General features: G+C 43.2%; 1 protein-coding gene across 1 annotated transcript in view; it reads right to left on the reverse strand.

Annotated features, from left to right (window-relative positions):
* camk1a (calcium/calmodulin-dependent protein kinase Ia) overlaps positions 1 to 24,192 on the reverse strand; it is a 62,200-nt gene that overhangs the window by 4,973 nt on the left and 33,035 nt on the right. Inside the window, exons 3-11 of the mRNA XM_064965855.1 lie at positions 12,243 to 12,374; positions 9,713 to 9,787; positions 8,814 to 8,952; positions 6,678 to 6,804; positions 6,052 to 6,127; positions 5,591 to 5,703; positions 4,705 to 4,783; positions 1,275 to 1,362; positions 553 to 727 (exon numbers count right to left, since the gene is read on the reverse strand). Of these exons, the coding sequence (XP_064821927.1) occupies positions 553 to 727; positions 1,275 to 1,362; positions 4,705 to 4,783; positions 5,591 to 5,703; positions 6,052 to 6,127; positions 6,678 to 6,804; positions 8,814 to 8,952; positions 9,713 to 9,787; positions 12,243 to 12,374 (1,004 nt within the window). The remainder of the gene's footprint in view (positions 1 to 552; positions 728 to 1,274; positions 1,363 to 4,704; positions 4,784 to 5,590; positions 5,704 to 6,051; positions 6,128 to 6,677; positions 6,805 to 8,813; positions 8,953 to 9,712; positions 9,788 to 12,242; positions 12,375 to 24,192) is intronic.

The following is a 24,192-nucleotide window of genomic DNA, read 5'->3' on the forward strand; positions in this document are numbered from 1 at the left end:
GAAAGGTGGATTTTTAAAAGTAGAAGCTCAAACTGTTTGGGTATAGACCTGGAAAGTAAGACAGAACTCTGCAGGCTATCTCTGCAGTAGATTGCAACTTGCCCCCTTTGGCAGTTCTATCTTGTCGGAAAATGTTATAGTTAAGGATGGAAATTTTGGGATTTTTGGTGACCTTCCTAAGCCAGGATTCAGACACGGCTAGGACATCCGGGTTGGCAGAGTGTGCTAAAGCAGTGAATAAAACAAACATAGGGAGGAGGCTTCTAATGTTAACATGCATGGAACCACGGCTTTTACGTGTTACAGAAGTCAACAAATGAGAGCACCTGGGGAATGGGAGTTGAGCTGGATTAAACATTACATCACCAGATGAACAGAGGAGGAGTAGGATAAGGGTACGGCTAATGGCTATAAGACCAGGTCGTCTAGTGCTTTCGGAACAGAGAGTAAAAGGAGCAGGTTTCTGGGCATGGAAGAATAGATTCAAATCGATAGAATAGATAGAAAGCATGAGAGTCTGAGGGGGACAGGCTCAGTGTTTGTCTCACTTACAGCTCTCCTCCTCTACCCCCGGTCCCTCTTCCTCGTCCTCCTCGTCCTCCTCCTGCAGCAGGAGTGCTTGGGCGTGACAGGGGCTGGTGGGGGTGATCTGGCTGGGGCCCTCTAGGCTGGTACCCAGCTGCAGTCTCCGCATGTGTCTCACCACCGCTGTGGCGTTGAATGCTTGCTATATGGGGGGAAAGGGGGAGGGAGAGGGGGGGAGATGGGATGGGGGAAAGAAAGAAAAGGATAGAGCAAAATAAAGGAGAGAGAAGGGAGATAGAGAGAAGCAAGGGGGTGGAAGAGAAGAGGAAGTGGGTTGGGAGAGAGGGGGTGGGAGTTAAGAGAGAGACAATGGGAAGGGGTTGAGAGAGAGAGAGAGAGAGAGAGAGAGAGACTTTTGGAATGTCTTTATTCTTTTGGAACGTCTGTGAGTGTAATGTTTACTGTTCATTTTTATTGTTTATTTCACTTTTGTTTATTATCTACTTCACTTGCATTGGCAATGTTAACATATGTTTCCCAATGCCAATAAAGCCCTTAAATGGAACTGAAATTGAATTGAGAGAGAGAGAGAGAGAGAGCGAGCTGAAGATGAGAAATGCACAGTGATTTATCCAGCCACCATAAAAAACTGAGGAACCATATAAATTAGAGAGAGGACAGAGAGAGATAAATTAATAAAAAGAGTAAGAACATGAGAGTTATCAAAGCTGTGATTTTGAGCCACTGACCTTCCATTTACTTTTAGCAAAGTTCTTCTTGATCTGAGCACTGACAGACTCATGAATGTTTTTATCAAGAGCTGTGTCTCCACAGATCCTGCAAATCAGAAAAGAGAGAGATGAGAGCAGGGTGGGGCAAGCGGTCTGAAGTTTGGGATGTGGGACGTAGGCATCGTAGCCTGGTTAAACCAGCCTAGATCTTACACCAGAATGCATTGAAGGGCTTGGGGGTTGAAGTGTCTCTCTAAGGTCTTAGAACGCATTCAGAGACAACGCTGTCGCATCATTGGAACTCCCTACAACTCACTCCCATTCAGACGAGATGAAGCCCTACAACTGACTCCCATTCAGACGGGATGAAGCCCTACAACTGACTCCCATTCAGACGGGATGAAGCCCTACAACTGACTCCCATTCAGATGGGATGAAGCCCTACAACTGACTCCCATTCAGACGGGATGAAGCCCTACAACTGACTCCCATTCAGATGGGATGAAGCCCTACAACTGACTCCCATTCAGACGGGATGAAGCCCTACAACTGACTCCCATTCAGACGGGATGAAGCCCTACAACTGACTCCCATTCAGACGGGATGAAGCACTACAACTCACTCCCATTCAGATGGGATGAAGCCCTACAACTCACTCCCATTCAGACGGGATGAAGCACTACAACTCAAACTCACTCTCATTCAGACGGGATGTAGCCCTACAACTCACTCCCATTCAGACGGAATGAAGCCCTACAACTCACTCCCATTCAGACGGGATGAAGCACTACAACTCACTCCCATTCAGATGGGATGAAGCCCTACAACTCACTCCCATTCAGACGGGATGAAGCACTACAACTCAAACTCACTCTCATTCAGACGGGATGTAGCCCTACAACTGACTCCCATTCAGACGGGATGAATCCCTACAACTCACTCCCATGCAGATGGGATGAAGCCATACAACTCACTCCCATTCAGACGGGATGAAGCCCTACAACTGACTCCCATTCAGATGGGATGAAGCCCTACAACTGACTCCCATTCAGACGGGATGAAGCCCTACAACTTACTCCCATTCAGATGGGATGAAGCCCTACAACTGACTCCCATCTCATGAGAGCAGACGGGATGAAGCCCTACAACTCACTCCCATTCAGACGGGATGAAGCCCTACAGCTCCCTCCCATTCAAACGGGAAGAGGCCCTAACTCCCATGCAGATGGGATGAAGCCCTTACAACTCACTCCCATTCAGACGGGATGAAGCCCTACAACTCACTCCCATTCAGACGGGATGAAGCCCTACAGCTCCCTCCCATTCAAACGGGAAGAGGCCCTAACTCCCATGCAGATGGGATGAAGCCCTTACAACTCACTCCCATGCAGATGGGATGAAGCCCTTACAACTCACTCCCATTCAGAGGGGATGAAGCCCTACAACTCACTCCCATTCAGACGGGATGAAGCCCTACAACTGACTCCCATGCAGATGGGATGAAGCCCTACAACTCACTCCCATTCAGAGGGGATGAAGCCCTACAACTCACTCCCATTCAGACGGGATGAAGCCCTACAACTCACTCCCATTCAGAGGGGATGAAGCCCTACAACTCACTCCCATTCAGACGGGATGAAGCCCTACAACTGACTCCCATGCAGATGGGATGAAGCCCTACAACTCACTCCCATTCAGAGGGGATGAAGCCCTACAACTCACTCCCATTCAGACGGGATGAAGCCCTACAACTCACTCCCATTCAGAGGGGATGAAGCCCTACAACTCACTCCCATTCAGACGGGATGAAGCCAAGACCTTCAAAGCACTCCTGCATGACCACATAAGTACTTAGCACCACTGAGTGGACTTAAGTAAAAAAGTACTACATACGTAGTTTTATGGGGTATCTGTACTTTACTTTACTATTGATATTTTGACAACTTTTACTTTTACTTAAAATAATGTACTATTTACTTAACAGGACAGGAAAATCGTCCAATTTACAAACATATCAAGAGAACATCCCTGGTCATCCCTACTGCCTCTAATCTGGCGGACTCACTGAACACAAATGCTTTGTTTGGAAATTATGTCTGAGTGTTGGAGTGTGCCCCTGCTGTCCGTAAATAAAAACATTTTAAAATGTTTCCTTCTGGTTTGCTCTATATAAGCAATTTGAAATGGTTTATACTTTTAATTTTACTTTTAATACTTAAGTATATTCTTGCACTTACATTTACTTTTGATACTTAAGTATATTTAAAACCAAATACTTTTACTCAAGTAATATTTTATTGCGTCACTTTCACTTTTGCTTGAGTCATTTTCTATTAAGGTATCTTTACTTTTACTCAAGTATGAGAATTGGGTACTTTTTCCACCACTGAGTCCACTGCACACATTTCTAACCCTTACTGTACACAGAGGCAGTATGATCTGAGGAGACATTACTCTCTTCAACCAGAGTTCTTTCTTGCCAAGAGCTCTCAAACTATGCAAATGTATTGCTATATAACTAAAGACATTGATATGCATATTTATTGATTTGGTGGTATGCCATTTTGTTGTTTATGACTTATCACTTATTGATGATGTACTGTTCATAGAGTTAGGCTGATCATATATTTTACTTGTGTTTTATTTTCTTATTTTTGTATGTCATTGCAGTTTATGTATAGTAACTGCCAAAATAAAGGAAACATCTAAATAAATGAGGGATACAAAGCATATTGAAAGCAGGTGCTTCCACACAGATGTGGTTACTGAGTTAATTAAGGAATTAACATCCCATCAACAAAACACCAAATGATGAAATTTCTCGTGGAAGAATAGTGTCGCATCCTCGTAGAGTTCCAGACACTTGTAGAACCCATGTCAAGACGCATTGAAGCTGGTCTGGTGGCTCGTGGTGGCCCAACCCCCTATTAAGACACTTTATGTTTGTGTTTCCTTTATTTTGGCAGTTACATGTATGTTTCTGCATATGAACCAAGATGTTCAGATAAACCTCAACCTGAGCTGAGGTTATGGTGTACCGGAATGTGGAAATGAAGTTAGATTTAGGGTTGGAGTTAGGGTTGAGCCAGGATGTGGACATGAAGCTAGGGTTGCGGTCAGGGTTGAACCAGGATGTGGACATGAAGCTAGGGCTGATATTGCGGTCAGAGTCAGGGTTGAACCAGGATGTGGACATGAAGCTAGGGCTGGGGTTGCGGTTAGGGTTATGGTTGAACCAGGATGTGGACATGAAGCTAGGACTGGGGTTGCGGTTAGGGTTATGGTTGAACCAGGATGTGGACATGAAGCTAGGACTGGGGTTGCGGTCAGGGTCAGGGTTGAACCAGGATGTGGACATGAAGCTAGGGCTGGGGTTGCGGTTAGGGTTATGGTTGAACCAGGATGTGGAAATGAAGCTAGGGTTGGGGTTGGGGAAAGCTTGTAGTACCAGGGGTGTTGAAGTGCTTGATCAGTGGTATATCTCTTCATGAAGTCTTTCTCCATCAGGTGACAGATAAAGTCTTTAGCTGGAATTAATCAAAACAGTTTCAAATCATTACTGAACATTCACATTGTTGATTCCTTACCAATTTACACTATCTCCAGATACACTACATGACCAAAAGTATGTGGACACCTGCTCGTCAAACATCTCATTCCTAGTCATTGGCATTAATATGGAGTTGGCCCCATCTTTGCTGCTATAACATCCTTCACAGTTATTATGCTGATGTTGCTTCTAGAGGCAGTTTGGAACCCGGTAGTGAGTGTTGCAACCAAGGACAGATTATATTTACATGCTAAACACTTCAGCACTCGGCAGTCCCATTATGTGAGCTTGTGTGGCCAACCACTTCGCGTTGTTGCTCCTAGACATTTCCACTTCACAATAGCAACACTTACAGTACAGTTGACCGGGGTAGCTCTAGCAGGGCAGAAATGTGACAAGCTGACTTGTTGGAAAGGTGGCATCCTATGACGGTATCACGTTGAAAGTCACTGAGCTCTTCAGTATGGGCCATTATACTGCCAATGTTTGTTTATGGAGATTGCATGGCTGTGTGCTTTATACACCTGTCAGCCACGGGTGTGGCTGAAATAGCCAATACCATTCATTTGAAGGGATGTCCACATACTTGTGTATGGTACAGTACAATCAATGGCTTACAAATCCACACAAAGTAGACATGGTATTCATTCACAGTCCAATGCAATCTGTCTTTGAAACGAGTGCAGATCATTGAAAAAGGATTCATGATTTTATTGTTTTTTGTGTGTGATCCTCTGACTTTTTTTCTATTATCAAAAAAAGTCAAAAGTGTGTTTTAAGATACCTGAATCGGAGATGTCATCCCAGTAAGGAGAGTCAAACTCATACTCTGCCTTCAGTATCTGCTCAAACAGCTTAGCATCGTTCTCGTCGTAAAACGGAGGGTAGCCACACAACCTGAAAGAGTTCATATGACATGAGGGAACACATTTTTATCCATACATCGAACGCAGTTAATAAAATCTCCAATTTAAATTTGGTTGAAAGGATGTAATATCACTGTAGTGCTATTAAGTGCCAAGAGTCCGAGCCACAGATCGACCATACCAATACGACCATACCAAATAACGTGGGGGTGTGAAGATCATTGAAGGACACGGACAGAACCATTTAAGAATTGTACAACTTTTGGTACGAGCTGCTCGAGCGAGTGTTCTATAACAGATGTTTAAATCCACAAGCACCAGTCAGTACACAGAGTATGATACACTGTATTTGTGTTAGAGGACTAAGCAGATAACTTACAGAATATAAGAGATGACTCCGATGGACCAGCAGTCTACTGCTTTGCTGTACGGTTTCTGAGCCAACACCTCAGGAGCTGCCAACAACATGAAACCGCGAAGTCAGAGGAGGAGAGAGGAGGAGAGGGGGAGTCAGAAAGACAGAGATGGAGAAAGATTTGGTGAAAAACAGAGGGGCTGAGAGGGAGAAAGACAGAGAGGGAGAGTGTGATTGAGAAAGACGGAGGGACTGATTGCGACATTGAAGTTCTTGTTTTACCCTCTCAATCAGAGCTGTAGTGGGTTACATCACTCACACACACACACACACACACACACACACACACACACACACACACACACACACACACACACACACACACACACACACACACACACACACACACACACACACACACACACACACACACACACACACACACACACACACACACACGAGAGAAAGACAGAGAGAGCTTTTGAAGGACTAACAGTTGATACAATAGCACTCCAACATAAATGGCATGTGAGGAGGAGGTTGTGAATGGATCAGGGAGAGAAAGAGAGGGGGTAGTGAGAGTAATCACGCATGCACACACCCACAAACACATGGACACACACACACTCATGCACGCACAGATCTCTTACCCACGTATCCTGGGGTCCCACAGGCTGTAGACATGACACTGCCTGTATCCTCGATCTTAGACAGGCCGAAGTCACTGATCATGATCTTAGAGTCCTCGTCCATACTGTAATACAACAGATTCTCTGGCTAGAGAGAGAAAAGAGACAAAAGAAAGACAGAGAGAGGGGGGGGGGGGTGGGGTGAGAGTGTGGAGGGGAGAGAGCGAGAAAGCGAGAGACAGGGAGGGAGAGAGAAAGAGAGACACGGATGGAGAGAGAAAGAGAGAGAAGCGGAGAGAAAGAGAGTGAGAGAGAGGGAGGAACCAAGAGAGAAAGAGAGAAGGGAGAGAGAGAGTGAGAGAGAGAGAAAGAGAGAAGGGAGAGAGAGAGTGAGAGAGAGAGAAAGAGAGAAGGGAAAGAGAGATAGAGTGAGAGAGAAAATTAGGGTATGACGTTATGATAAAAAGTGAAAAGATTACAACTGGAGCTTTGAAGCTTTTCTTACAGAAACCTTAATGATTCCGGTAAGAAATAATTGGCAAGAAAAGTTGTTGAGGGAGTACATTGGCACCTCTTCTTCCAGGCTGGGATGTGGCAGCATGCCTAAACCTGAGGGAGGATCTGTTGCATTCCATGTTCAAATGGTCAAATGGTGATTGCTTGGCAACATTGCACCCAACAGCTGTATCCATGTAAAATATTTAAATATGAAAATTATAATTTGGCAGGAGAGGAGTAAATTAACCTAGATTTCCAGCTTTCTCACATTGGTGAACACGAGACATGGATGTGTGGCAATGCAAGACAAAGAGTAATTGGAGTGGTTGTTATTTTTGAGTACTAATCTAATGGACAGCATTAGATTCTGCAGGAATCATGACCATTTCACAACAGTACAAGATCTCATCAACTGACTCTCCAAGGAGGGAAACAAGCAGATCGGCCCTGTGTAGGATGACCATGCGTAGGATGATCATGCGTAGGATGACCATGCGTAGGATGACCCTGTGTAGGATCGCCATGTGTAGGATGACTCTGTGTAGGATGACCATGCGTAGGATGACCATGCGTAGGAGGACCATGTTTAGGAGGACCATGTGTAGGATGACCATGTGTAGGATACCATGCGTAGGATGACCCTGTGTAGGATGACCATGCGTAGGATGACCATGCGTAGGATGACCATGCGTAGGACGACCATGCGTAGGATGACCATGTGTAGGATGACCCTGTGTAGGATGTCCCTATGTAGGATGACCATGCGTAGGATGACCCTGCGTAGGATGACCATGTGTAGGATGACCATGTGTAGGATGACCCTGTGTAGGATGACCCTGTGTAGGATAACCATGGGTAGGATGACCATGTGTAGGATGACCCTGTGTAGGATTGCCATGCATAGGATGACCATGCGTAGGATGACCATGTGTAGGATGACCATGTGTAGGACGACCCTGTGAAAGACAACCATGTAGGATGACCCTGTGTAGGGTGACCATGGGTAGGATGACCATGTATAGGACGACCCTGTGAAAGACAACCATGTAGGATGACCCTGCGTAGGATGACCATGTGTAGGATGACCATGTGTAGGACGACCCTGTATAGGATGACCATGCGTAGGATGACCATACGTAGGATGACCATGCGTAGGGTGACCATGCGTAGGGTGACCATGCGTAGGGTGACCCTGTGTAGGATGACCCTGTGTAGGATGACCCTGTGTAGGATGACCCTGTGTAGGACGACCATGTGTAGAATGGCCATGTATGGTATGTCCATGTCGTGGAGGTGTGTGTATGTATGTGTGTGGGTGTTAGGGTCAATTATCTTTCAGTTCCAGACAATTCAGGAAGTACACCGAAATTCCAAATCTATTCATGCTTTTCAATGAGTAACATTTAGAATTTCTGAATTCACTGGAATTTAAATGGATTTGACCCCAACACTGGTTTGCGTGCATGTGTGAGTGTGTTTAGGCATGTGCGTGCATGTGTGAGTGTGCATTTGTGAGTGTGTGTAGGCATGTGCATGCATGTATGAGTGTGTGTGTGTTTCTGCATGTATGAGGGTGTGTATGCACGTGCATGCATGTGTGAGTGTGTGTAAGGCACGTGTGTGCATGTGTGAGTGTGTGTGAGTGTAGAGTTGTCATACCTTCAGGTCCCTGTGTACGATGCCCATGTCATGGAGGTATTTGACAGCGTCCAGGATCTGGTGGATGAGTTGGCTGGCGTCTCTCTCCGTGTAGAAACCCTTCTCTACGATGCGGTCAAACAGTTCCCCTCCCGACACCCTGACAGAGACACACATCCATGATACTAAAAATGGGACCCGATGCTTCCCTGATTGGCACACAACATCAAGGAGATAGATTGGCAGTAAGGCCCTGTGATAGACTAGTGTCCTGTCCAGTTGGTGTACTTGTACATCAAGCTGCCTCATGCTACAGAAAGGGGATTGGCCCTTACTCCTCCTATAAGCTGTTCCCGGCAGCACGAGCCAATGCTACTTACGTATAATACTTACTTACACATGCTGGACAAAAAGAAGGTCCTATACATACAGAAGAAGGGAATGTCCGCTAACTGTTTTGCTTCTACCAAACACAATATTTGAGGAAAGGAAAAACATGTCTTCAACTCTTACCCCACACCAGTCCAGCAATCTGTCCCGGGTTCATGACTTATTTCTTATTTCATGACAGTATTTCTACCAGAACACTGAATAAGAAGGGGGGAGAGGGGTGGCAGAGATAAAGAGAGACAGAGAATGAGAGAGAGAGAGAGAGAGAGAGAGAGAGAGAGAGAGAGGAGAGAGAGAGAGAGAGAGAGAGAGAGAGACACAGAGAGAGAGACACAGAGAGAGAGAGAGAGAGAGAGAGAGGCACAGAGAGAGAGAGAGAGAGAGAGAGAGAGGCGCAGAGAGAGAGAGAGAGAGAGAGAGAGAGAGAGAGGCAGAGAGAGAGAGAGAGAGAGAGAGAGAGAGAGAGAGAGAGAGAGAGAGAGAGAGAGAGAGAGAGAGAGAGAGAGAGAGAAAAGAAAGAGCCGACTCACAGCTGCATGACCAGGTACAAGTGGGATGTGCTCTCAAATATATCCTCCAGTGAAACAATGTTGGTGTGCTTGATTCTGAAAAAGAAAGAAAGACAGAAAGACAGGGATATTATTATGACAATATACACTGAGTACACAAAACATTAAGAACACCTGCTCTTTCCATGACATAGACTGACATCGACTGGATCCAGATGAAAGCTATGATCCCTTATTGATGTCACTTGTTAAATCCGCTTCAAATCAGCGTAGAAGAAGGGGAGGAGACAGGTTAAAGAAGGAGTTTTAAGACTTGAGTCATAGATTCTGTATGTGCCATTCAGAGGGTGAATGGCTAGACAAAATATTTCAGTGCCTTTGAATGTGCCAGGTGCCGGTTTGTGTCAATAACTGCAACCGCTGCTGGGTTTTTCACACTCAACAGTTTCCTGTGTGTGTCAAGAATGGTCCACTGCCCAAAGCTCATCGAGCCAACTTGACAACCGTGGGAAGCATTGGAGTCAACATGGGCCAGCATCTCTGTGGAACGTTTGACAACTTGTAGAGTCCACGCCCAATGAATTGAGGCTGTCATTGAGGGAAAACGTTCAACTCAATTATTAGGAATGTGTTCTTTACATTTTGGATTACTCAGTGTACAGTACTATGCTGCAAGGTGTCTCACTCTCAATACTGTCATGTGGTCACCAGGTGGCACCATTGCTGTGTTTAAGAGTGTGTAGGAGTACCACACACACAAAGCCTCATCCCATAAATACAGAACTTGTAATATCGTGGGGTCGGTTGTTTTCTTTTCACACCAAAACGAGTGTTTCATCATCTCTATTCAGAATATATGGATATATATTGGAGACAGCTCCTGTCGTTGGCTGAACACACCAGTGTCCATGTCTCCATGCAGCACCACTGACGAGAGAGAAGTGAGCCTGTTAGGGGGAGTTCTATAGTGACTGAGGGAAATACACTGGCAGGAACAGCACTGGTAATACACAAGCCAACAACGAGACATCCAAGGCTGTGGCAGGACATTGCTCTGTTGTTATACTGTAAGCATGCATGTAGGCGATATGTGACACTGTGTGTTGTTGCTGTAAAGAAAAGAGAGAGGATGGAGGAGAGAGGATGTCAATGTGTATGTCTATGAGGATGTCTCTCTCCCTCCCCTCAATTCTATTTCTCCCTCGCACTGCTGCAGGGAACTCCACACACACACACACACACACACACACACACACACACACACACACACACACACACACACACACACACACACACACACACACACACACACACACACACACACACACACACACACACACACACACACACATCATCTCCCCCCGCCTCTGTATGTGCTGTTGCCCTAGCAACAAGGACACTAAAAATAGGTTTATATTCTTTACTCCTGACATTTCCGGTGCACAATCCTGGTGTTTCTACTGACAGGACACATATATAAAACATACTGTATCATGCATCCAGCCAGTCCCCCTTCTCCACTGGCATTCACTGCTTAACATCAGTTGGCTCTGCCGTACATTACCATGAGCCAATAGATAGATACCATGCTGTCAATTCTTTACAGTGACAGATCCTGTGTGTTATTTAAGCAATAAGGCCCAAGAGGTTGTGGTATATGGCCAATATAGCACAGCTAAGGGCTGTTCTTATGCACAATGCAACGCGGAGTTGCTATTTGCTTTATTGCTATTATTATCTGATTACCGACATAATTAGAGCAGTAAAAATAAATGTTTCGTCATACCCGTGGTATGCCACGGCTGTCAGCCAATCAGCAATCAGGGCTGAAACCACCCAGTTTATAATTTCAATTTTACATTTGAGTAATTTACCAGATGCTCATATCCAGAGCGACTTACAGGAGCAATTAGGGTTGAGTGCATTGCTCAAGGGCACAGCAACAGATGTTAGACCTCGTCTGCTCGGGGATTTGAGCCAGCAACCTCTCGGTTACTGGCCTGACCGCTAGGCTACCTGCCGCCTTCAGCCTCTTTCCTGAACCTGAACGTAAATGAGTATTAAAATATTTTCATGACTGATGATGGGGAAACGACCTGGTATTCATTATTAAAGCTGGAATCTGCAGTTGCTACACCCATTTTTGGACGTATGAATTATTGATATGTAGCCATTGATTCTTGAAGAATAGGCTATAACTTAGAAATGCCTCATGAGCTTAGTTCAACTGTCACTTCCACCAGAACCCAAAATATAGTTGGTATTACTCGTTTGAAACAATGTAAATGTAAACAAACATCGTATCGCCTCAAAACATGGTTTAAACTATAATGTTGATATCATGGATGGTCAGTCCTTGCACCCATAGCTATGTTTATGTATTTGAGAATGATTACATTTCTTCGGGCCCATCGTTTAGCATTTTACCAAAACAGAGGCGCCGTGGCCACTTTGTTATTGTTTCAATAGCGGATTCTAGCATTAAGGATATCGGGTTATGTGGTGGTGTGGTGTGGTGTGTTTTGTTGCGTTAATTCTCTATGCTACTGACCTGTGCAGCACAGCGATCTCATTCTCGATGTTGTTCTCCTTTCCCTGCAGAGCCTTCTTGGGAATACACTTGATGGCCACCAGCCTCTGGGTCCCCTTCTCCTCCGCTAGCACCACCTCCGAGAACGCCCCCCTGGAGCACAGGAAACACACGCATTCAAAACAAATATGACACACACTTACAGTTACACTTACTAACTGCAAAGACCAATCCAAATATTGTACATTAAATATGTGTTAAATATTGCTTTGCTGAACGTATGTCACCAATGAAAAAGTGAGGCAGTTAGTGTTGGTCCCTAGAACCCAAGTCAATAAGGCCTGCTTGTCTCAAAAGGTGGGTTACTAAAACGGTAGTGACATTTTAATAAGAGGAAAGGGGTCTGGTCCCAAATCAATAGGTAGAGTTCTTGGGAAATAAGGCGTGTGGATCACTTTGCACAAAGAGTGTTCGCACGTGAGCTGCATGACTCATGGTGGGGCGAGTGTGGCTACAGAAAGAGCCTTCCTTCCTCCTCAGGGCGGGTGAGGGTATCCCCCATAGATCCCCATGGCCTAACCAGGCACAACCTGTCCAACACAGTCCCCATGGCCAGCCACTATTACCATGCACATTCTGTCTACCATCTCTCCCACGAACGTAGGCTCTCTCCACCCAGGGAGGGCCTCCCCGTGGCTGCTATAACCAGGCACATCGTGTCTGTCCCTAACCCATGCCAGTAGCACCTCTCTACCCATGGACGGTGTCCCCACGGGCACCCTCTAATAAGGCAGATCCTGTTTCTCTCATCCTATCCCTCCCAGTAGCAGAACAGGTTCTCTCCACCCAGGGAGGGTTTCCCCATGGAGGACTAGCTACTATAACCAGGAACATCACATGCACTCCAGGCTCTCCACAGCTGTGTGTGTCATGGCAGCCAGGTCCTGTGGGGTTCAGGGCAGAGGAGAGGCTGGATAAACAAAAACACAAGTGTTTGCTCACTCATCATCACTAGCCATCCACATCACCCATCCCAACCCCAACCCTGCCTGACTCCCACAAAAAATAACCATATATATATAATATATATATATAATTTTCTTTCTACAAGCCAGTCTCTCTAGCTGCTATTTGGGATAGCGCTGTGTTTTTGGTTGCCCCCACTACCACCTACCTGTCAGTCTCAAAGTTCACATGGCAAACGGTTTTAGAGGCACTACAGCAATGTCACCATTGTGAATTATTCAATAGGCCACCCACACACACAGCCACGCGCATCAGAAACAGATGCGTTTCGAGACAGATGACGATGAAGACGTGTACACTCACGTTACCAGCTATTATACAACACCGCAAAAAAAAATCTCTTTTCAGAATCAAGCACACCAACATTGTTTTACTGGAGGACATCTTTGAGAGCACATCCCACTTGCAGCTGTGATATATCTCCTCTCCTCTCCTCTCCTCTCCTCACGCCCGTTAAACAACACTCACACACACAACTTGATGCCATTATTTATTCAATTTTATAGAAGGAATATTTCCTTATAGAAGGAATGCAACAAAAAAAGAACAACCCAGTAAACCCACATAACAGTGTGGTTGGTATCAAGCTAAAACATGCACTGATGGGCACGCACATTTACAGAGAACTGGGGCGTTATGGTAATTCTATCACTTGTTCTGGTCAGTTCCATCCCTCCCTGCTACAGGGCATGAGGGTGAGTGGAGGGTCAGCTATGGTGATGAGGTTCTGAGAAAATCAACATAAAGGCCCCTCTATCCCATTTGGTGAGCCTGACAACCTAATTTGGCCGACAGCACATCTCTTCATCTCTTAATTGTAAATCGCTCTGGATTAGGGTCCCCTAAATTACTAAAATGTCAATGTTAATTGAAAGCATGTAAACTTTACGGTTCTCAGCCTCTGTAACGACGAACAACCCTGCACTGCTGTCGGGTACACTGGCCATCACTGAGCTGAGCATTACACCAACCACACAAACAACACACGGGCACATATCTTGTTTGCTTCCCTTGCATTCATTTTGAAAGTCGCTGTAAGTCCTTGACTCCCCATGATGAGACTTCCTGCCCCCCATGGCCCTCAGTCTTGTGCTCAATGAGCCAGTGGGGCAGAAAGGGTTGCATGGTTAGACTGATTCCAAAAAAAGGGGATCAAATCTCACGCATTCACTGCACTTCCCCTTCCACATAATTGTCTTCAAATTTAGCCTGCAAGCAACAAAATCAAATAAAGTTGCACTTCTCATCGACCTGGAAAAGGAGACAAGCCATTGCTTTATTTGTGCTGTTCGACCCAGAAAAAAACTCTATATTCGCACTGTACCTATAAAGTCTGTCCTAGCCTGTTTTACAGTAAATGTTAACTGATATTTTATCACTAGGACACAAGGACACAAAGCCCTCTCGTAGTCTGTCAGTAAAATCCTAATGGCCTGTGCCTGGCAACCCCTAAAGACCACTGAGCTGAGGGCCTGAGGCCCATGAAAGGGACAATCAAGGAGGAGTGTATGGTTCACTCCTCCCTCAACCCAGAGAGCTAAACATAGTGTAACTAACTATCACACACACAGAGGAGGTCCATTTCAACCGAGGACAGGATTAGAAGCAGATGTGCATCTTTACTTAGCTGGTGAATTGCACGCACACACACACACACACACACACACACACACACACTATCATTCAAAGGTCTGGGGTCTCTTAGAAATGTCCTTGTTTTTGAAAGAAAAGCACATTGTTGGTCCATTAAAATAACATCAAATTGATCAGAAATACAGTGTAGACATTGTTAATGTTGTAAATTACTATTGTAGCTGGAAACGGCTATTTTTTTAATGGAATATCTACATAGTCATACAGAGGCCCATAATCAGCAACCATGACTGTGTTCCAATGGCACGTTGTGTTAGCTAATCCAAGTTTATCATTTTAAAAGGCTAATTGATTATTAGAAAACCCGTTTGCAATTATGTTAGCAGAGCTGAAAACGGTTGTGCTGATTAAGGAAGCAATAAAACTGTCCTTCTTTAGACAAGTTGAGTATCTGGAGCATCAGCATTTGTGTGTTCGATTACAGGCTCAAAATGGCCAGAAACAAAGACTTTCTTCTGAAACTTGTCAGTCTATTCTTGTTCTGAGAAATGAAAGCTATTCCATGTGAGAAATTGGCAAGAAACTGAAGATCTCGTACAACGCTGTGTACTACTCCCTTCACAGAATAGTGCAAACTGGCTCAAACCAGAGTAGAAAGAGGAGTGGGAGGCCCCGGTGCACAACTGAGCAAGAGGACAAGTACATTAGAGTGTCTAGTTTGAGAAACAGACGCAGTCCTCAAATGGCAGCTTCATTAAATAGTACCTGAAAAAAAACAGTCTCAACGTCAACAGTGAAGAGGCAACTGGGATGCTGGCCTTCTAGGCAGAGTTGCAAAGAAAAAGCCATATCTCAGACTGGCCAATAAAAAGAAAAGATTAAGATGGGCAAAAGAACACAGACACTGGACAGAGGAACTCTGCGTAGAAGGCCAGCATCCCGGAGTTGCCTCTTCAACTGTTTGCCATTAGTGGAAATAAATATTATTGTTGCCAAAAGTTTGCCGCAGATTCACCACTAGTGGCAAACATTTGCAAACTTCTGGTAACATTGTTTTGCACACTATTTATGTCACGATTGTCGTAAGAAGCGGACCAACGCGCATCGCGGTGTGAACGCATCATTTAATAGATGACGAAAAACACGAAGTAAACTGTACAAAAACAATAAACGATAAAATAAAGCACAAGCACTGTGCTGACACAAGCAACTAACATAGACAATCACCCACAAACAAACAGTGAAACCCAGGCTACCTAAGTATGATTCTCAATCAAAGACAACTAATGACACCTGCCTCTGATTGAGAACCATACTAGCCCGAAACATAGAAATCCCAAAATCATAGAAAAACAAACATAGACTGCCCACCCCAACTCACGCCCTGACCATACAAAATAACGACAAAACAAAGGAAATAAAGGTCAGAACGTGACAATTTAATTTTCAACAAATTTGCCACAAACTTGCCGCAATAAATTATTTTTTGTAAGGGGATATTATATCTATACTCCAAGTATCGATAAATGTTAATATTTGCTAGAGTAGGCTAACGCTAGTCGACTATACTTGCGCCAAAACTTTTTTCCCATCCTATAGCCTGTTCTCTATCTACTTTTTAAATAGTGAGCCATGTTTCCAGTACTTTTATTGCCATGACTGATCAAACATTTTCTCATGCTCTCATCTCTCCGCAGCAGACTTACAGTATAGAGACATACAGTATATAGAGCAATATGTTTGGAACATCAAATAGCAATAAAATCACAATATTGAATCGCAATACATATAAAATCGTGAGAATAGCAATACATATTGTATCGGCACTTAAGTATCATGATATTGTATTCGTGAAGTCATTGGCAATTCCCAGGCCTAAAACGGAAGCTTAGCAGCTATCTGAAAAACAATACATACGGGTATTTAAATAATTTATAGAATAACACAACTACTACAGATGATTGCTTATAACACTTCCAGTATGCCACAATATTGATCTTATCCTTAGCAATGGTGACACCAACACCATCTCAGATATGTGGGTTGAGAGATTAATTTCCCAAAATGGAAAATGGATTAAATTTGCCATAGATAAATAGGCAGGCCAGCGATGGTTCAGCTAGTGTAATGTGTCTCTAGTGCAGTGATCTGAGTGCACACAAGAATATGAGTGGTGAGTGAGAATGAGAGGCAGAGAGGAAAGGAGGCTGTGTTTAACCTAGGTTGACATGCAGGGAGAGAGAGAGGGGGGAGGAACGGAGCGTGACAGACCGCGCGCAGGCACACATGCACGCACAGAGTCTGTAGAAACATCACTAGCCTTTTGGCTCTGAGCTTGTAAGCTTTCCATCATTAGCATGGGAATAAATCTCAGCCATGAGAGAACTATCGCAACCATCACCCAACCGAACCCGAATATTTGGTGCACAAACATATGGATTGAATACACACTGTTCATACACGCACAGCACAGTAATACACTGGCTTGTAATCAATGTTTGCCATTAGCTATTGATGTAAACCTGAGTCCCTGTGGTCTCTCATATTACCAAAACATTGTAGTGGCCAGTGCCAATATGTGTAATGATACCAGTGTGCTTTTAGAATCCACATCCAAATAGACATGTACTGTATGCGGTGATGTCTTCTCTACTGTATATTAGCTTCATTAAATCAAACAAGTGTTGTGAGCCAAATGCAAATTCATATACAGATCTGCCATCTTAAGGATCCGCCCCCCCCCCCCCCATTTTCGCTTAAAATGACATACCCAAATCTTACTGCCTGTAACTCAGGCCCTGAGGCAAGGATACGCATATTCTTGGTACCGTTTCAAAGGAAACACTTTGAAGTTTGTGGAATTGTGAAAGGAATGTAGGAGAATATAACACAATAGATCTGGTAAAAGATAATACAAAGAAAAAACAACCGTTCTTTTGGGGTTAAATACAGAGACTTCAGAAAGTATTCATACCCCTTGACTTGTTCAATATATTTTGTTATGTTACAGCCTGAATTGTGTCACTGGCCTACACACAATACTCAATAATGTCAAAGTGGAATTATGTTTTTAAAAATGTTCAAATTAATAAATTAAAAGCTGAAATGCCTTAAGTCAATAAGTATTCATCCTCTTTGTTATGGCAAGCCTAAATAAGTTCAGGAGTAAACATTTGCTGAACAAGTCACATAATAAGTTGCATGGACTCACTCTTTGTGCAATAATAGTGTTTAACATGATTTTTTTATGACTACCTCATCTCTGTACCCTACCTCTTCTAAAAATCTATAAAGATCCCTCAGTCGAGCAGTACATTTTAAACACAAATTCAACCACAAAGACCAGGAAGGTTTTCCAATGCCTCATAAAGAAGAGCACCTATTGGTAGGTGGGTAAAATAAAAAGAAGCAGACATTGAATATCCCTTTGAGCATGGTGAAGTTATTAATTACACTTTGGATGGTGTACCAATACACACAGTCATTACAAACATACAGGTGTCCTTCCTAACTCAGTTGCCGGAGAGGAAGGAACCGCTCGGGAATTTCACCATGAGGCCAGTGGTAACTTTAAAACAGAGTTAAATGACTGTGATAGGAGAACACTGACGATGGATCAACAACATTGTAGTTACTGAAAGTGTTCAGACCCCTTGAATTTTTCTACATTTTGCCTTATTCTAAAATGGATTTTAAAATATTTTTAAAAATAGCAATCTACACACACTACCCCATAATGACTAAGCGAAAACAGGTTTTTAGAAATATTTGCAAATGTATTAAAATTCAAAAACAGAAATATCTTATTTACATAAGTATTCAGACCCCAAAATATCTAAACCTGTTTACTTTGTCATTATGGGGTATTGTGTGTAAATGAGGAAAAAAACTATTTAATACATTTTAGAATAAGGCTGTAACCTAACAAAATTTGGAAAAAGTCAAGGGGTCTGAATACTTTCCAAAGGCACTGTAAATGACAGAGTAAAAAGAAGCAAGCCTGTACAGAATTGTAAAAAATACAAAACATGCATCCTGTTTGCAATAAAGCACTAAAGTAAAATTGCTAAATATTTGGCAAAGAAATTACCTTTACATCGTGAATACAAAGTTTAACTTTTGGGGGCAAATCCAACACAAATCTTCAAGCATGGTGGCTGCATCATGTTAAGGGTATGCTTGTCATCAGCAAGGACTAGGGAGGTTTTGGGGGATAAAAAGAAATGGAATAGAGATAAAAATTCAAAATCAAATAGCTAAATTATCCATGATATGACCATCTTAAAACAATTCCATTTGTTAGCATCAGGAAATTAAAATGAGCCTTGTGAGCTAGCTGAAAATTAGCAGTTATCTTTCTCTCCATGCGGGTGCAGTTGAGTCATTGGATCAGGGCTTGCTATCAAAATTATGTTCTCAAATCAAATGTATTTATATAGCCATTCATACATCGGCTGATATCTCAAAGTGCTGTACAGAAACCCAGCCTAAAACCCCAAACAGCAAGCAATGCAGGTGTAGAAGCACAGTGGCTAGGAAAAACTCCCTAGAAAGGCCAAAACCAAGGAAGAAACCTAGAGAGGGACCAGGCTATGTGGGGTGGCCAGTCCTCTTCTGGCTGTGCCGGGTGGAGATTATAACAGAACAGAATGTTCTCTCTCGCTTGTGCAAACACTAGGCCTCGGTCCGATTACTGCAACATTCAAATGTACAAAAATGGATCTAAAATGCAGCCATACACATCAACAACTATTGTTTTTTATAGCTTAATAACACAACATGGATATTGGTCACTAACGAGCTACGACATACAAGTGTCTAGTGCAGGACTCACCAACCTTGTTCCTGGAGAGCTACTCTCCTGTAGGTTTTCACTCCAACCTGATTCTAATAATTAGCTGGTTGAAACTGAAACAGGTTAGTTACAAATGGGGTTGGAGCGAAAACCTACAGGTGGGTAGCTCTCCGTGAACAGGGTTGGAGACCCTAAGGTTACGGATTAACTCAAAATTGGCACAAGTAACTCAATACCCCGATTGACTTGATGTAGTTACACATTTCAAATATGGACAGTGAAGGGTTGTTTTACTCCCCATCTTGATTAGAAATGACCATACCAGACACTTTTGGATAGCATAATAGGAAACGAATCAAATAAGTCAGTAGGCTACACCAACATTAGGTTCCAGTCATACAAAATGTAAGGTAAATTGCAACATTAGATTTAAACGAGGAAATACTTTATTTATATTGTACGGAATGCTTGTCAAATAAATCAATCAGCCTTACTCTGTTCAAAAAGGACTTAGTTGTTGCAATGACAATACCAACCAGAGGGCGAACATATCTTGAAAGACTGTTGTTACAAGCATATTTTATGGAGCAGTAGAGGTGCCAAATAATGGTTGCAATTGAGATCAGCTGTGTGAGTGAATTTAGCGTGAATTTATGGTTCAACGAGACATCAACTGGCGATGATAAGGATGCTTGCTGCCTTTTGAGGAAGATTTTCGATGCAGGGTGTCAAAATTTGCGTGTCCCAATCCCATGTAGGAGGCTATCCCATAACACCTGCGGCGCACCGGAAAAAAATGTGAATTAATGACCAACAGAAGTCCCTGCTTGGGATAACACTTTCCAGAAGCATAATAAATCACTTGGAAATGTAAGTGTAACATTTATTTATTCACAAAATTATGTTTAAATGTTCAACAAATTACTTTCATTTGAATTGTGAATTCAAATGTTGAGTAACTGGTGTTTAAGAGTTAGTTGCTAAGCTAGCTAACTAACACGTTGGCCACGACTGCCGGCGATCTCATCCGGTTTATATCGGCTGTTTTCGAGATGAACACCCTAAACTAACTAGTCGTAGATTCAGCAATGTCTCAATTGTGAAGAAATGGACAGTTTTTTATTTATTTTTTAAATCCTGAATTGGTGAACTTGCTAGACAGCAAATCGTTTTCAGGTACTAAAGCGGGCACCTGATCGCGTTTCCCTCCACTGCATTGGCTTGGCAGGAGAAAACAGTCCTGCCCAATAGCCAGCCAAGTTATTTGTACATCCTGTTGATGAGTCTGTTTTGCTACCTAGCTGCAGTGTTACCCAGCTAACTTTCTCTTGCCACTTTCCCTTCCCTTATTGTGTTGCACCATTGGGGTTGGTGTTACAATTTGAGGCAATTTTTCTACTCTTACTGTAAACTTGACAAAGCCTAAAAATATGCAAAACTGTTAATAAATGATTGAAGAGTAATACAGGTAGTTGTGGCTTAAGCAGCTTGAATCAGCATTGAAATTTGAGCAGTGAGGGTCATTTCTTTCCCCTCGTCTCAGCTTGTACAAGGTTGAAGGACATCCCACCCTGACACCCTGCACATGGAAATAACTTGTTGTGAACCTCCCAGCCACCACTGTAATCACCATATCCAACAATATTATTCAGGAGTGTGCAACATCACAATGTTGAATAGATTCACCCATATTGTTTATCCAGAATTGTCAGGACATTGTAATGTATGAAGCTCATTCTAAAATACAGATGTGATTTCTGTCCCAGGCGATTGCACTGTTTGCAAGTCTTCAATTTAGACCACAATGTGTTTAACTATGTGGTGGTGAAGTGCTGGAACAAGAACCTGTAAAGTACGGTCCTGTATATAAAGAAACCTGTGGCTGTCATTAGACAATTTGTTCTTGTGCACTGAACAAGCTTGTGAATGTTGGGATTTAATCTCCTTGATGTCACTCACTTAGGAATGATTAATTTTGTACAATGGACTGTTTTAAAGACTCATGCACAGATACAGTAAAAACAAATGTTAACATTTATACAAAATTACGTGTTTCTGGTTTTGAGGCCTGGGCATCTGGTGATCTGTCTAATCCCCTGCAAGGAGAGAAGGTAGCAATAATATAATGCTGTAATCATTTCAAGTTCGATATGCATTTACAGCGCATTCGGAAAGTATTCAGACCCTTTTTCCACAGTTGGGCTCCAGAGTGGCGCAGTGGTCTAAGGCACCGCATCTCAATGCTAGAGGTGTCACTACAGACCCTGGTTCAAGTCCAGGCTGTATCACAACTGGCTGTGATTGGGAGTCACACAGGGCGGCGCACAACTTGCCCAGTGTTGATAGGGTTTGGCCGGTGTAGGTTGTCATTGTAAATAAGAATTTGATCTTAACTGACTTGCCTTTTTAAATTAAAATAAATCAAATGTGTTAAAGTTACAACCTGATTCTAAAATTGATACATATTTTTCCTCAATCTACAGACACTACCCATAATGACAAAGCGAAAACAGGTTTAGACATTTTTGAAAATGTATTAAAAAAATCTAAAAAAATCAGACCTTATTTACGTACTCAATGTATTCAGACCATTTGCTATGAGCCTCGAAATTGAGCTCAGGTACATCCTGTTTCCATTGATCATCCTTGAGATGTTTCTACAACTTGATTGGAGACCACCTGTGGTAAATTCAATTGATTAGACATGATTTGGAAAGGCACACCTGTCTATATAAGGTCCAACAGTTGACCGTATATGTCAGAGCAAAAACTAATCAATGAGGTCGAAGGAATTGTCTGTAGAGATCCGAGACAGGATTGTGTCGAGGCACAGATCCAGATCTAGGGAAGGACACACAAAAAAAGTGCTGCAGCATTGAAGGTCCCCGTGAAAACAGTGGGCTCCATCCTTCTTATATGGAACCGGCTGACTGGCCAAACTGAGCAATCGGGGTAGAAGGGCCTTGGTCAGGGAGGTGACCAAGAACCCGATGGTCACTCTGAAGGAGCTCCAGAGTTCCTCTGTGGAGAATCTTCCAGAAGGACAAACCTCTCTGCAGCACTCCACCAATCAGGCCTTTATGGTACCGTGGCCAGTCGGAAGCCACTCCTCGGTAAAAGGCACATGACAGCCCGCTTCGAGCTTGCCAAAAGCCACCTAGAGACTCCCAGATCATGAGAAGCAAGATTCTCTGGTCTGATGAAACCAAGATTGAACTCATTGGCTTGAATGCCAAGCGTCGCGTCTGGAGGAAACCTGGCACCATCCATACGGTAAAGCATGGTAGTGGCAGCATCATGCTGTGGGGATGTTTTTCAGCGACAGGGAAAGGGAAACTAGTAAGGATCAGGGAAAGATGAATGGAGCAAAGTACAGAGAGAGACTTGATAACCTGCTCCAGAGCGTTCAGAACCTGAGACTGAGGCCGAAGGTTCACCTTCCAACCGGACAACAACCACAGCCAAGACGATGCAGGAGTTTCAATATCCTTGAATGGCCTAGCCAGATCCCGGACTTGAACCCGATCGAACATCTCTGGAGTAGAGGTCGACCGATTAATCAGAATGGCCGATTAATTGGGGCCGATTTCAAGTTTTCACAACAATTGGAAATCGGTATTTCTGAACACCGATTTGGCCGATTAAAAAAATGATACTGTATATATATATATATATATATATATATATTTTTTTTTTTATCTTTATTTAACTAGGCAAGTCAGTTATTAAAAACACATTCTTATTTTCAATGACGGCCTAGGAACAGTGGGTTAACTGCCTCGTTCAGGGGCAGATTTTTACCTTGTCAGCTTGGGGGGATTCAATCTTGCAACCTTACAGTTAACTAGACCAACGCTCTAACCACCTGCCTCTCATTGCACTCCACGAGGAGCCTGCCTGTTATGCGAAAGCAGTAAGCCAAGGTAAGTTGCTAGCTAGCATTAAACTTATCTTAAAAAAACAATCAATCATAATCATTAGTTAACTACACATGGTTGATGATATTACTAGTTTATCTAGCGTGTCCTGCGTTGCATATAATCGATGTGGTGCGTATCGTTGCTCCGATGTGTACCTAACCATAAACATCAATGCCTTTCTTAAAATCAATACACAGAAGTATATGTTTTAAAACCTGCATATTTAGCGAAAAGAAATTCAGGTTAGCAGGCAATATTAACCAGGTAAAATTGTGTCACTTCTCATGCGTTCATTGCACGCAGAGTCAGTGTATATGCAACAGTTTGGGCAGCCTAATTTGCCCGAATTTTACGTAATTAGGACATAAAATTGAAGATTGTGCAATGTAACAGGAATATTTAGACTTATGGATGCCAACCGTTAGATAAAATACGGAACGGTTCAGTATTTCACTGAAAGAATAAACGTCTTAGTTTCCGGATTCGACGATATTAATGACCGAAGGCTCGTATTTCTGTGTATTATGTTATAACTAAGTCTATGATTTGATAGAGCAGTCTGACTGAGCGGTGGTAAGCCCCATTCATTCAAACAGCACTTTCGTGCGTTTTGCCAGCAGCTCTTCGCAAGCACAGC

Source organism: Oncorhynchus masou, chromosome 5, assembly GCF_036934945.1.
Source record: "Oncorhynchus masou masou isolate Uvic2021 chromosome 5, UVic_Omas_1.1, whole genome shotgun sequence".
NCBI lineage: Eukaryota > Metazoa > Chordata > Actinopteri > Salmoniformes > Salmonidae > Oncorhynchus > Oncorhynchus masou.